The sequence below is a fragment of the Pelmatolapia mariae genome, linkage group LG20 (genome assembly GCF_036321145.2).
Source record: "Pelmatolapia mariae isolate MD_Pm_ZW linkage group LG20, Pm_UMD_F_2, whole genome shotgun sequence".
NCBI classification, from domain to species: domain Eukaryota; kingdom Metazoa; phylum Chordata; class Actinopteri; order Cichliformes; family Cichlidae; genus Pelmatolapia; species Pelmatolapia mariae.
In genome coordinates this window covers 25485452-25501187 of record NC_086244.1, presented here as the reverse complement: position 1 = coordinate 25501187, position 15736 = coordinate 25485452, and the positions used below count along the sequence as shown (strand labels likewise).

Sequence of the window (15736 nt, the reverse complement as noted above, 5' to 3'; positions counted from 1 at the left end):
TAATTTGATTTAAAATGAACCTTACAATTACTCCATTGAAAAGAAAATGAATAAAATTGCTGTTTGGTAACTGTAATTAAGAAATACATTGAAAGTCTCATACATGGGCAGGCAACACTATGTACACTATGACATGTACATTTCAGTTATTTAACAACCAGTTAATACTTAAGCACAGATTGATTTAAAACTGTAAATTCAAGTAATTTGCTCCTTCGCAAAGTCAGGCGTGGTCCCTAACTGCTCCTTTTGGATTCTATTGACGATCAGATGACACAGAAGAATCCTTGTATATAAAGTGCACATTTTTAAAGCATACTCGGTCCTATGCACAGACTGCTTCATCTGTTCTCCTAGTGCTAGAAAAGTGCACTTCTGAGCTGCTCGAGGAACTCTTCAGTCTTAAGATTTATTGTCACCATGTAATTGTGACAAGTTGCTGGTGTTAGTGGCGCAGTTCCCTGAGACAAAATAGTTGCTCTAAACACAAAACAGTTATGTCTATCATTGCCTTTGGTCGGGATCATATAATAAAATTATATCTTTGTTGGACATTTGATATAGGAAAGTGTTCATTTAGGAGAGTTTGATAGTGCTCGGTGCTGAAATGAATTCCTCTGAACACCTTTTGGGGCTCTCCTTTGGCTCACATGTCATTCCTCCACTCAGGGTCCAGCTGCTGCTGAATGACACTCTCTGCAGTCTCAACTGATGAGAAAAGCAAAATTCAAGGTGGAAAATTTTAACATGTTCATATGAGGAAGGTATTTATGAAACAATTACCCTCAGTTTCATATGTTTTTGGTCAGTGGCACAATTATTGTAATTAGCCTTTGTTTGCTACCTTTGGCCTCAATTGAGATGTAAAGTGCTTGAAGTCGAGCTACCACATCTTCATCTTCCTCTGCCCGAATGATGCCAGTGTAACCTCCTTCATCTCTGCAGTACTGGATGAAGCTGCAGGCAAACAGGGAAAGAGTGAACAAGAAAGTCAGCGCAGATCACTCGTTCAAATTTAAAGCTGAGTTTAAAATTTAACATTTGCTGAAAGCGGAAGTAGGAGTGTGTCACGTGCCGGGCCCAGGTGGAATCTGTTTCCAAAATTCTGGGGTTTCCCACCACAATCAGCAGGGCTTTAGCTCGAGTCACAGCCACATTGAATCTCTGGACAAGAAAAGAATGTGTCACAATAATTTGTAAATGTGGGCTCTGTGTTTGTGTGTCTGTGCATGTGTTGTTTACCTTCTCATTTTTGACAAAGCCCAGGTTGAAATCCTTGTCCATCTCTGTGTAATTGGTGCTGCTTCGAACTGCAGATACCAAGATGACTCTCCTCTCCTGCCCCTGGAACTCCTCCACCGAACCAACCTGACACACACACACACACACACACACACACACACACACACACACACACACACACACACACACACACACACACACACACACACACACACACACACACACACATATATGAATATGCCTTTCTGACACACTTAATACTATAAAACGCTATAAAAAATTACTGTTTTATAGTGTTTCAATGTCAAACATTTAGTTACCTTAAGGGTTTCCATATTCACAAATTCAAAGTCTTTACCAACTTTATCCAGTGCCTTGCGGATTTTCTGCACCTATTTGAAATGAAAAAAAACAAACAAAAACAAAACATGAACAATAACCTGAATATTAAGCTTTCTGCATGTTTTCATTTGTAGTTATAGTAAAGGTTTCTAGGTGGAACCACTACATCAGTGCGTAGGAAATTAATTTATACCTGCTTCCTGTAGGGGGCGATGATGCCTATGTCTCGGGGTGCAATCTTTGCCACGCCCTTCTTGCCTTGTGCCTGCAACAGTTTCTGCACATAGTCCATCAGCACCTCCACTTCAGCTACATTGAAAAAAGAAGGACTGCTGGCCTCACGTTCGTCTTTGCCAGTCACCCCATGGAAGATCACTGGGAAGTTCTAGAAGATGTAAAATAATTGTGCATTGGTAGAATGGTATGGTTGTTGTATGGAAGAAATTGTTGTACCTTTTAATATTTGTGTTGCTGTGAAGTGGGGCTTTTGATGCTTTGAGTTCAATCAAAGCCACTGCAACCCAGTGCCAAAAAAGCAGAAGAAAACTGGATGTGTATATGAATTGTTTGTACTTTAACAGTGCAGCATGTGCTTTGTACCTGTTTGGGTAGGTGTTCCCATCCACAGTAGAAGTTTCGTGCATACTCTTCTGCACAAGGCTGCAGCTCCCCACCATAGAAGAGCTCATTGGGAACCTTAAGAATGGCAGGATGAGACCTGAAAGAAGAAATATGCATTGTTGGAAATCAAGCAATAAATTTCAGTTTTTCATTACCAAGCATCCTTAAATTATCTCTTCTAGCACACCTGTAGTTGCGCAGCAGCTTGGTGACAAAACAGCTGTTGAACACATCATCAGCGTTCTTCTGGTACATAGAGAAGTTATTCATCAGCCGCTCCAAGAGGGACACTCCTGTAGACAGCACAGAGAGTTTTTAAAATCAAATATCAGATTACTACACACACAAGAAATTAGCGTTCAAGTTCTTCTGTCAGCTGCTCACTTTAGGGGTCACCATAGCAGCTCATTTGCCTCCATCTCACTTCATCCCATTCTCTTCTGTCACACCAACCCTCTGCATGTCTTTCTTCACTACATCCTTCTCTGTGGTCTTGCTCTTTTCCTCTTGTTTGGCCACTTCATACTGAACATCCATTGTCCAGTGTATTTACTATCCCTCCTCTGCACATTTCCAAATCATCTCAACCTTGTCTCTCTAACATTGTCTCCAAACTGCTTCACCTGAGCTGTCCCTCTGATGTACTCATTTCAAATCCTTTTTATTCTGGTCACTTCTAGTAAAAATAAAAACATCTTAAGGTCTTCCTCATGTCTTTTTGTCAGTACTAGTTTTTCCAAACAATACATCATAGCAGGTCTCACTACTATGTTTTGAATAATTCCTTTTACACTTGCTACTATTTGTCTGTCACAAATCAGCCCTGACACTCACTTCACCCTGCCTGCACTCTGTTTACCATTCTTGTACACTGGTTATTGCTTCTCTCTCTTGCTTCTATTAACTTTCATTCTTCTTTTTTCCTGTGCATACCTCCACCTGTCCAGTCATCTATAAACATCATAGTACATGGAGATTCCTGCCTGAATTCTATTGTCGACCTGACTATCACCATTGCAAACCATACAGTATTAAGCACCTTGTGGTGGCTGTGGTGAAGGATAATAAAATATTTATGTATATAAAAAAATATATGAATTGAATAAGGGGCTCAGAGTTGATCCCTGATGTAATCCCACCCTACCTTGAGCCCATTTGTCACTCCTACTCCTGCACACCTCACCCCTGTCTCACTGTCCTCATACATGTCCTGCACTTCCTTCACATACTTCTCCTGATTTCTTCATACAGTACCAGAGCTCCTCTCTTGGGAGTTGGCACCCATTCATATGCTTTCTCTTTTTCCTTCTGCCTTTCTCTTTTCTCTCCATCAAAACTCTCAAGGCAAACATCACATGTTTAGTGCTCTGTCTTTGCATCTGTGAGCAGTATGAGGGTATTTGCACATCTGTACTTACCCATGCCGTATTTCAGAGTAAACGGCGACCTGAGAATAGGGCCAAGCTGCTTGGGGTCTCCAGCTAGAACAACCTGACCAGTCTCTACATCTAGTAAGGCTGTGTGGCACAAAAGAAAAAAAATCAAGCATCACACGAAACTAATCTAGTACAGCTACATAATGGAAAACTCTTTGTTGTTTTTACCTGCCAATGGGACTAAACACTCGGTCTCCACAGCATGTCCAGCCTCGTCCACAAACACATGAGTGAAATGTCCTTCTGGAATGTCACCTGTGACCAATCTGCACAGATCAAATAATGTTTACATGGCACAAAGTCATATAAGTCACATTCATCTGTCATGTTGATTTTTGTGTTAATGTTAATGTAGCTGTCATGCAGATATGACTGCAGTGTGAGTCATTCACTACCTTCCGGCAGTTAACAGGGTGGTGACCATGATCTTATACTTCATCAGCTCTTCTTTAGCAGGGAAAATGTAACACTCCCCAACCAGGTTAGAGCATTCCTGTAAAGTGCCATCGTATCATTAACCTCAGTGAGACTTAATAAAATAGCATCAAGCGTGTTAACCACCAGGAAGCACATCAACACTTTGTTTGGAAGTGAGTGAGTGGTCCTTTATCAATGTATCATCCATGAACGCAATGGTGGATCTGATCAATCACATTCTTGTGACATCATAGCTTTGGAAGGTGGAGGAAAAAGGAAAAAAAATGGCTTTGTTTACATAACAATAACTTCTAGAGCAAATGATAAGCATTGCTGGTGTTTTCTTTAATAATTTCTATAATATAATAAATATATTATGAAGTTAGGTTTCATGTTAGTCAAATTTAGGTTACTCATCTTGTTTTGCTGATGATATTTTTTAATAACATTAACTAACTTCACGGCTACTGCGTAATAGGTCATTTGCAATGGAAGAAAAGTAAATGAGCAACATTATTTATAAATACGTTCCATTCAACCCCCCTCCCTCCCCCCGCCACCACCAAAAAAAAAAAAAAAAAAAAAAGACTTAAAATATTGAATTTTATGATCTTGTTGAAACAAATGAACTTCCACCACTGACCTTTAATTCCCTTGGCACAAGTTTTGGGTCCCGGCTACTGGCATACATGCGGTACACTTCATGCTTGTCCACATGGTCCACAATCCTCTTGCAAAGCAGATCAGCAGCACTGTTGGATGGAGCGCATGCCAGAATGTAGCTGTTAGCCTGTGTCTTCTTTATCTGCTTGATGGCCTCCACCATAGTCACTGTTTTGCCTAGACAATCCAAGAAACATAAGAGTGGCATCAGCTGAGTTGCATTTTTAGACTTATGATAAGTTCTGGGAACAGAAGCTCAAACAAAGAGTTAGTGATATATGGGACCCAGTACCTGTTCCAGGTGGACCAAAAATCAGGTAGGGGGCAGGTTTGGATGAGCCAGCTACAATGTGTTGTACTGCCTGATATTGCTCTGGATTTTTCTCCAGCTGCCAATCAAATAACCTGTTGATGGTAAGATAAAGGGGGAAAAAAATGTATAATTTTAGAGATGAATCACTCCTGAGTAACTCATTTTAGGATTTATGGGCATTGGCTCTGAAACTTACAATTAACCATAACACCTGCCTTTAAGTGTATACGGAGAACCAAAACTCCAGCCTCAGCTGATTAGAGAAGTGCTATAATTATCTTACATTATTTATTCACATATAGAGAAAGATATAACACATGCACTGTGTTTAAAAAAGTATATGATCACTCTACTGGAGTTTCTAACCTGAGATTGGGAAGGTCCTTTGGCTGAAAGGACATGTTGGGTTCAACAGGAAACAACACTTTTTCCAGTCTACGTGAAAAAGCCAGTTCTGCCGCTCTGTGCTGGAGACGCAGAGTCACGTGGTTTATAGTGAACTCAACATTGAACTTCATACCTTCTACAAAGCGGCTAAGCAACCTGTAAAGAAATTCACACAATCTAAGACACCACAAATATCACTTATTTATGAAACAGCAGATATTAATTCTCATTGGACTTGTATTTTTCTAATGCTAAACAGTCATAATCTTACTGGGAGCTGAAACCCAGTTTAACACTGTCCAGCTCCACGCTGTGAACGTAGCCACGATACTTGACCCCTGGTTCTCCAACAGGATACACCAGCAGCTTATCTCCTCGGAGCACAGAGGGACGGTTCTCAGCCACACCAGGCACCTGGAAAAAGGGACAAGAGCTATCTGTCACAAGGATAATTGTGATGACACAAACATATGCTGAATGTGTCCCACAAGGTGCCACAAACAATCAAGGTTGTGTACAGGTCCTTGTAATTTTTAGGAACCGACACCAAACACAAGCTTCACATATGAATGGGTCAGTGAAGAATGTCCATATTTAGATATGTAGTATGTTTTGTATGAGTTTGATATGGGTTTAAATGAATGACTTTCATAATTGAGGGGCATTTTTCAGCATTAACTTATATAACTCTTCTCTGTTCATATTGATAGACTATGAAACCAGAGCCACCAATATGCTTTAAAATGAAACCTTCAGTTATATGCTCACTAACAAGTGACAACAATTTTTCAAGTGTTGTACTGCAGCGGTCCCCAACCCTCAGGTGTGAAATGTATGGTTTTCAGGGTTTTATCAGTTTTCAGCGTTATTTTGTTATTGTTTTTATCGTTAACTCGGTTTTCCTTGGTCTTTTCACGTGTGTTATGAATAAATCTTCTTTTTTTCGGTACCGGTACTAGTTTTATTTTGTTGTATTTATCCGCGACACCTTAAAGGCCGGTCCGTGAAAATATTGTCGGGCATAAACCGGTCCGTGGCGCAAAAAAGGTTGGGGACCGCTGTTGTACTGTTCTTTCTTACCATATTACATACAGTAGTTAGAGGCAGAGTTGTTAGTTGGTATTAATTTTAATAATTGAACTAATGGTACAACTAAATGTGATCAGAATCATATATCTGACATATCAGATATACTTACCTTCAGAACAAGAAGCTTCTTGTTCATTTTGTCTTTAGTCATGGTAGTGTGTTCTTTGTCATCGTTGGGGATGTTGTATCTCTTGATGTCCACCTCCATCTGAAGCTCCTCCAGATACAGCAGCACCTGGAACTTCTCTGTGTAGTTCTCCCAGTTCAAGGGACTCTCCAGTATGGCTCTTTGAGACACACCACATGAAAAATAGTTGACATTATATACTGCAAACCATATCACAGAAGCTAAGTTGAGATTAGAGGATCTCAGTTAATCAGAGGCATTGATTCACTGTATTACTGCAGGGGTTCAGTCCAGTTCTTTCAAGTATGCCTTTCTTTTCTAGCTGCAAGCAGAAATAATTAAATAATAATTAAATTATGTTTTCCTGTGTTCTTTCACATTCCTTGCTTTGTATAATTTCTTAATTGCTGATCATTGCTGTTTGTCACCAAGATTACACAAAAACTACCAGACTTGAATTTTGTGAAAATTTAACCATAATCACACACAATGTCAGGAGAATGGGGTGACGTGTTTTCCACAGTCGCCCTTTCTCACATATAGCAAACAGCAGCATCTTTTAGAGGGATTTTCACTACTGGAAATACTGGATAGGCAGGGCAAACTAGACATTATGCCCACTTTCTAGTGGTAAAAGCACCATTCCCACACTGGTACAATGTGGAAGACCAACTAATCTCTCATGCTGCTGGGAAGGACATTCACATACATTTACACTGGATAAGACCAAGAAAAGTTGTGTAAAACGTTAGTGGAGAGGTGTTCAAAAAAAATAAGGCTACATTAGTTTTGGTGCAGATGACATTCTTGGTGGCTGCTTTCTCTGCTTTCTTCCACTGTCCCTCTAGTTAATCTATGTTTTTGTCCTATTGTCTCAAAAGAGATCATTGTAAAATATCATAAAAGATGTAACCAGTTTACTGAAATCTGAAGACACTGAAAACAAACTGACGACACTGTAATTTTTAAAACACTTTAACGTAAAAAACAAACAAACAAATAAAAAACAAAGGGAAAATGAACATGAGTGAGGCAAACTACCATTTAACATTTACCACAATCTCAAGGCTCTTCCTTACCTTTTAGCATTGGGCCAGGAGTGCTTCAGTGATGTACGGAGGTCATGTATGTATGATGGTACTCGATACTGTTTTAGCTCAACCACATTTTTTAGACGCATTACTGACAGCCTTAAGGAGACAAAAAGAGAAAAGGTTTAATATTATAAAAGGCATAAAAAATTAACTTTTGTACATTTACAGTGTACGTTTAACAGCTGAGTAAAGTTCGGTACCCTTCAGGTGGCAGCCCATCCACAATTGTGTAATGTGCCTCAGGAGTCCAGGCGGGGATGGAGCGAGGTTTGTAGGGGGCTATAGGTGCTAGCTCCAGTCCCAAGGAAGTTACACACTCAGCCTCAATAAAGCGCACAATGTAAAATGCAGCAGAGGATGGCTGCAAGTCTGCTTTGAATTCAAAGGCGAGTGTAGCTGGATAGAAACCAACCAAGCTGAAGTGGAAGAGAGCCTGGATTTTATAGCTGTCACCTGAAAACCGGATATGACATGTTGAGTGCGTTAATGGTCAAATTCTACCTGTAATCAGTGAGTCAAATGTGAGTCAAACTAGCTAGCTTATTTGTGATGCTCGTGTCACCTGGTTTTAGTGACAGGGGGTTCTGTTTGGTCACTTTCTGCTCGTCAACCAGCGACAAGCACTTGAGCCAGTGTAGCGGTGTGTAGTAGGTGAAATACACCGTTTCTGTTCCAGTGTTTTTCACATGCAGGGTTATCTCACTCTGTTGGCAAAACACATCATTTTGTAAAGTTTTTTTCTTTGTTTGTTTGTAAGCAAATGTATATTGGGGAACATTGCAATCTGATGGTTTAAATACCTCAAAGGTCTCTTCCACATGTAAGTGAAGTTTTCCATTCTCAAACAAACGTTCGGATGTGATGCTGATCCCATTTTTGTCAGATATGAATTGGGTTCTGTAGGTGGGAGAAGATCAGAGGCATTGATTCGCTGTTTTACTGCAGGGGTTCAGGCCACTTCTTTCAAGTATGCCTTTCTTTTCTAGCTGCATGCAGAAATAATACAGGCAGCAGAGGCGGATGCTCTGTGTGAGTGCAGTGACAGAGGTTAATGGACTGGAAGTAGCCACACTCGCACCTCCATGTTCTGCACACATGCCTGGCCTGTTTGCGACAGCACATGAGTTGTGTTTTCCCATGTTCTTCCAGAGTACTTTCACATTTCATTTACTCATTAAACAAAAAACATTCCTAATGGTTTGCCTTAAAAATAAAAAGCATGTTCAAACTGTGATTTTTGTGGTGTAGAAAGGAGCAGAACAAAATGTCTGTATGTCCTGTTAACATTTAGTAGACATACAGCACCAAGCATAACTTATTAGAAAAATGGCTCACAGAAGAGTAAACAAAAGAGGGTTCTGCCAGGTTACCTCTCCTGCTTGAGTTTGTTCATCAGGAGACTGGCCATTTTCCTTCGGTATCTTACTCCTGTCTCTGCCTCATCTGCAGAAGCTGCTGTCTGTCCCATCCCTGGACTGGCTGCTCCATTCTGGGCAGACGTCGGTTTACGGTCTCTCTGCCACTGCCACTGGTCCACGTAAAGAGCTTTGACCTGTGTGGATCATCACTTCATGTCAGTTTTATCTTTGGATTTAGAAAAAGAAAAATCACTGTCACGTTTCTGGCTTTATTTATCTGAGCTTATAAAGTTGCAACCAAGAAAAAGAATGAGCTTTGTCTTTAGAAACTCTGAAGTATTTTCTTCATACCACAGGATGCATTTTTGAGGAAGTGACAGCATCCTGTCCTTACGTGAACTCTGATTCCTTAACTCTCTTTGACTTCAAAAGGCTTAATTTTAAACTGATTCCTGTGGACAGTTTAAGAATATGAAGTCCTATAAAATCTTGTCCTATAAAAAAAAAAAAAGCTATTTTATTTTAACCATTAATAACACAATTAATGATCCTCCTATTAACAAATACGAAAGAAGAAGAAGAAGAAGAAGCTGAACCTGTTTTGTTTAGACAATAACAATACCTTAATGTCTTTTAGAACCTGTCTGGCTTTTTACTATTAGGTGAGGTTAAACATGCTGAAAACAAGGAAACAGTTGCCCTCTGTGAATAGCAAACTAGAGTAAGAATGTTTACTGTAAATATGAACTTTGCTTCCACTTACACCTCCTCTAACACTAAAGTTAGAATACATGAGATGTACAATAGATGGTACGTCATGATTTACAAACTCACAATACCAATTTCAAAAGTCCATTTCAATAAATTTCTCTGATGTAACATTTATATTGCTAAAAGAACAGATTGCAGCTCTACCTTTGTGCTGGGATAACCTTTATTAAGTACTCATGGCTCAAAGCACACTCCCTCCAAATAAATCATCACTTTGATTTCAACTGTAGTGCACGTGTGTGAAGTTCATGATGGTCTCTTAGATGGTTTTAGTGCTATCCTGCTGATAAAATCCTTCCAAAGGCACGAAAACAGCTAAAAAGTGCTCAAAATGCTGGACAAGGTATTGGAATATATATCTCTATATCTCTCTCTCTCTATTATATATATATATATATATATGTGTGTGTGTGTGTGTGTGTGTGTGTGTGTGTGTGTGTGTGTGCACTATATATAGATATATATAGTGCCAAATCACAACAACAGTTGCCTCAAGTAACTTTATATTGTAAGTTAAAGACACTACAATAATACACAGAAAACCCCAACAATCAGACGACCCCTTGTGAGCAAGCAAGGGCCAAGCAAGGGGGAGGGATATGAGATAAGATATGGGATAAGATATGAACACTCATATATATCAACATATAACCGGTTGAGAATAGCTTTACTCTTTGACCTCCTCTGTGATAACCAAGAAGTTTGCCTTTTTACATAAAAAAAAATAAACCTGCGTAGCCCAGATTTAACTCTGTGGCATTCTCAGGTATGAAAATGGAAGGGCGGATAACTGTTTTATTGGTACGGTTATATTAAAATACAAAAGTTATTCTGGAAAAGTCACAAAAGGAAATTACCAAAATGATAAACAGTGTCAGAGAAACTACTACTATCAATGACCTGTATTATATCTGTAAAAATATCACAATTTGGAAAAATTTGTTTCATTTATTCATTTTATTGTCAAATGTTGAAAACCAAATAAAAATATGTTCACTATTGTGCATTGGAGAAATAGGAAGTGACAGCTAACAATGAACTCTTTGCTGATGCCTAAGCGGTATATATGCATCACAGTCACTGTAAAAACATTTGCATAATGTCAGTGGATTACTGGAAGCTGTATCCTGACGCTTAAAATAAACACAATTTAGGAATAGACATTCCAAATAAAGCCCTGTTCATCTTTATACTGTAGCACTGACTGTAAGGGAACATCAGTGTGGCACTTGATCACCAACTCAACACCAGCACATCACCTACCTCAATCCACGAGGTGCCATCTGGACTTTACCCAATAACTAAAGGCTAAAATTCATTTCATTGGACTATAATCAGCCTGCAGTATTTTTTTTGTTGTTTCATCAGATAAACATTATTTACCTGTATGATTAACTGATTTTAAGTTCAAATGTTTCACTGCATCACTTGAAGTTGTATCACTGAGAGATTCTAAAAATATCAGACATGCCTTGTTATCTCAACTACAAGACTGAGTGATGTGCTTAAATAAAATGTGAAAATGTAAGTTTTATGGTAAAAAAAAAAAAAAAAAATCAATCAATCATTGAAATCAGTAATTGCTAAGAAATACATGTACCGTTAGAGATTCTGGTATAACAGTTAATGAAATGTCAGTAGTGAATACCTTGGAGTTGAAACGAATAGTGTCTCTTCGTCTTGTTATTTTGTTGGAAACTTTCAGGGCATACAGGACTGACCCAAAGTTTGGATCTTTGGCCTCTGGATTCCTAAAGTGTTTACAAAAGAATATCATTATATTCATTGGTGGCAAGTAACAAAGTAAGTTCACTTTTCAAGTGGCAGAAAATATCAAATGCAACATTTCTATTAACTCAACAAACATCAGCAAGAACACAAACTGTGCGCAGTCTGCCGCACAGTGTGTTGGTAGCGAAAAGTCCACCTGCTGTACTGCTGCTTTTTCAGGGAGAGAATGCTAACTTTAGTCAGAGATGGAGAAAATTGTAAGACAGATAGGAGACAAAAGGAAAAGGAGGGGTTATATGTAAAGGTAAGGACTGCACAGTGATTTCTGATAAACTACAGATTTAAAGATTAAGGGTAATGTCATTTTCAGTCACATATCACATCTGTGTATGACCTGTAAAATTTATACCAATGCTGTTTTTTTAGGACATGGAAAAAAGCCAAGATAGGTTGTGAAACATCTGCTGACATCTTGTTCAATTCACTTTTGTAAATCCACAAAGAGCAGCAGGTTAGCCGATCATAAAATTGTGAGTTATCATTCTTTTCCCCACTAAACGACTACAACTGATCTTAGGGTTTCCATACCGGCCGAATTAATAATAATAATAACATTATTTATAAAGCGCTTTCAAACAAAGTGTTTTCAAACAACTATTTGAAACTAAAAAGATAAATAAAATAAAAGCGATACATAGCAATACAGGTAAAAGAAACAATACAAGTTAAAAACAGTAAAAATTTAAAAACTAAAAGCCATAGAATTAAGACATGTAAGATAGGGTTAACAAATGTGTCTTCAGCTTAGTTTTAAAAACCTCCACAGAGCATGCCTGCCTAATATCTTGAGGGAGGGTGTTCCACAGAAACGGGGCACGAAAAGAAAAAGCACGCTCTCCAATTGTCTTTTTTCTGGCTCTAGGAACTTTTAGAAGGCCAGAGTCCTGAGATCGTAGAGCACGGGATGGAACATAAAGATGTAAAAGGTCGGAGCGATATGAAGGTGCCAATCCGTTTAAAGCCTTGTAGGTGAGCAGCAGGACCTTAAAATCTGCTCGAACCTGACAAGGTAGCCAATGAAGAGATCTCAGTACAGGGCTAATGTGCTCAAATTTCCCAGTTCTTGTTAAAATGCGAGCAGCTGCATTTTGCACCATCTGTAGACCTCTAAAACTTTTCGTTGGTAGCCCAGAAAGAAGAGCATTACAATAATCAATACGTGAGGACACAAATGCATGGACAAGAACCTCTGCAGTGTCGCTTGACAAAACTTGTCTGATTCTGGCTATGCTCCTCAAATGATAAAAGGCAGTCTTTGTTATCTCTTTTACATGAGACTCGAAAGAGAGCACCATGTCGAACCACACGCCCAAGTTTTTTACCTTGTCCCTGCAATTTATGACACTGTCATCAATTCTCAAGATGAAATTTTGGGACAAGTGCTGAAATTTGTGTGGCCCAATGACCATCAACTCTGTCTTATCAGTATTTAGGAGCAAGAAATTATCCGATAAACAGCCCTTAATTGCAGATAGACAAGATTCTAGTTTAGAGACTTCAGCACAGTTTCCAATGGTTAAAGGAACATAAAGCTGCAGGTCATCAGCGTAACAATGAAAGGTTACATTAAAAGAACGTAAAAGAACACCAAGAGGCAGCAGGTACATAGAAAACAGCAATGGTCCAAGTACCGAGCCCTGAATTCCACTTTAACCTCTGATTGTACTCATTTTTCTGTTTAGGTGTGGAGGCAAAGTCACCCTCCACAATGTAGACATCAGAAAAAATAAATATGAATATATATATATATATTGTTTGTTTTGCTGGTATCCTACATAACAGACTGATTTCAGTCTTATATTAATTTGGCACAAGGTTCAGTTACCTTTGCACAAAAATAGGTGGTAGAATTCCTTCAAGGACCTACTTTTTTACTTTCTTACTTTGAGTACATTTCAGAGTCTGTACTTTGTGGCTTTTACTTCAAGAAGTCGATTCAGTACTTCAACTTTTACTGCAGTATTTGGTTATGGATACTTTTATAAAACAAGAGAAATAAGAGTGATCAAGAACCCACCTCATCCGGAACTCATTGTTGTAAATGTCTCTCAGCTGAATCCTGTCTGTGATGGATGCTCGATTAGTCTCCTTCAAAAACTCGAAGAAATCGAGTCCAATTTGGCAGCGAATAGATAACTTCGTATTAACCATGATCAATATTTGATATTATCAGAGTATATCCTAAATCGTCCGTGCCGATCGTCTAAATGCGGATGTAACGCATCCACGCACAGCTTGTGTTTATTTCATAAAGTAATACCCTAAGACTGGGCTTTAGCTTTCTATTCCTTGACCGCCCGCATGGGCGGAGTTCCTCTACGCTCTCTGCTGCGTACTGAAACAGAGCAGCAGTACTGAAAAAGTCACGCTCGGAGATTAAAAGCAGGCACACCCAGAGAGTCAGTCAGGCCGGAGAAATGAAACTTAACGCGCTGAGATGCAAAATCAGCTGAGGGCATCTGCAAACAAAACATAACAGGGCAATAAAGCGATTCCATAGGACGAGGCAGTCTCTGCCACGTCACTATTAATTGCGTGACTGTTATCTTGCTCCATAATATGTGTTGAAACCACGTACTAATTTTAATGGCACGAGACAAGCTGATTGGTTACCTTCCTTGAACTTCTTTCCTTGAATCAAAATGGGTCAACACAATGCCCATAATTAAATTTGTCTTAATTTGTTTTTGTTTTATTATTGACTCAAAAATAGAAAAAGAAACATGATTAATGGTATAGCATGCTTTGAGCTTTATGATTTAAAACACGACTTATACTCTGGCCCATCATCCCACTCCTAAAGTGGGATCAAGAATAGAAAGGAAGACAGATATATATTCGCTTAAAATGATATGCAAAACATTTCCATTAGGTGGTAATAACAAACCGCCTATTTATCAAAGCCATGGAAATTCAATAACAGCGATGAACATGCTCACAAACAGGCCTCGACCTGTAATCTGACATATCGGGCATTTGCCCTGTGGCCCGACCCACTTGTGGCTGCGCACTGGCCCTACAAACACTGACAACACTGACAGCAGCCCATTGGGTCATTTTCTGTTCTGACACTGGATTGTCCAATCAAGTCTCCTAACGCAACGGGCCCCTCCCCTGCCTGCCCTGTGCGCTCGTGCACCTTGTAGAACAGATTTAAGTGCGGAAGAAGTGGTCGAAGAAAATGGGTGAGACAAATAAAAACGATAAAACGAACGTGTTATTATGTCTTTCAATGAAAACATAAATATGCAGTTTGATGCCGTGTCTTGTGCTGAATGCATGTCAGTGCTAAACAGGGTTACTCTGCCTGAGCAAGAAGAGTTCACTCTGAGCTCTGACAAACTGACTGAGTTGAAATGCTGAGCATGTGCTGTGTATTGTTTATAGTACTTTCAGTTAGAGTTTTTAAATTATACATGCATGACTTCTTTTTTTTTTTTTAAAGTAAGGCCCTAAGTCGTCAAGGTTTCAGCCAGAGAAACCATGATTTTTTTTTTTAGCTTTGATACCACAGTCTGTATGAGTCACATCACATGCAGAACAAGATGTTCAGTGTTTATGAGTCTAAACAAAGAACCAAATTCTGGTCGCATTCCTCAATCTCTGTTGTCAGCAGAAGCCATTTGTCTTACAGAAAAAAGAGGATACTTAGACTCTTCCTCATTTTTTGACATAGTTTAATTTTACACTACATACACTTCACACAGAGACACTTTTCTGCAAAGCAGAAGGAAACAAGTTGTCTGATTCAGTACACAGTTGTGTGGAATAAAAACTCTCATCAAGCCACTTACTGTGTTAAGAGTACTGTTCTATGTTGATTTGATTGTTTATGCCTATTTAGCTTGGCAAATACTATTTTTAAGTGTTCATGGAGCATTAACACCTGTTAGCTCAGCCAACTAATAATAATTATTAATCATTACTCTGAAAAATAAAAGGTAAACCTTTTTTTACATTACATAATGTGTTTGAGTGGTTGAAAAAAAACTGAACCAGATACAAAGCGGGAAAATAGGAGTACCAACAGCCCTGTGACTCTTCTACTTCTGATAACAGGGCAAAGAGAGAGGACTTCTTGAAAA

General features: G+C 39.0%; 1 protein-coding gene across 1 annotated transcript; it reads right to left on the bottom strand.

Annotated features, from left to right (window-relative positions):
- Window positions 1–78: 78 nt before the first annotated feature.
- Window positions 79–13885, bottom strand: LOC134618889 (putative helicase mov-10-B.2). The gene is made up of 23 exons (XM_063464491.1): window positions 13669–13885; window positions 11509–11611; window positions 9102–9283; window positions 8532–8628; window positions 8294–8435; window positions 7932–8184; window positions 7717–7827; window positions 6620–6797; window positions 5693–5835; window positions 5401–5577; window positions 5014–5126; window positions 4702–4898; window positions 4037–4134; window positions 3810–3907; window positions 3624–3722; window positions 2393–2498; window positions 2185–2302; window positions 1778–1969; window positions 1563–1634; window positions 1243–1368; window positions 1076–1164; window positions 845–957; window positions 79–708 (listed from the first exon to the last, which is right to left on the bottom strand). Exons 1-23 carry the CDS (start codon window positions 13800–13802, stop codon window positions 647–649), a joined length of 3003 nt encoding a protein of 1000 aa, XP_063320561.1. The 5' UTR covers window positions 13803–13885; the 3' UTR covers window positions 79–646.
- Between the last annotated feature and the right edge of the window lie 1851 nt (window positions 13886–15736).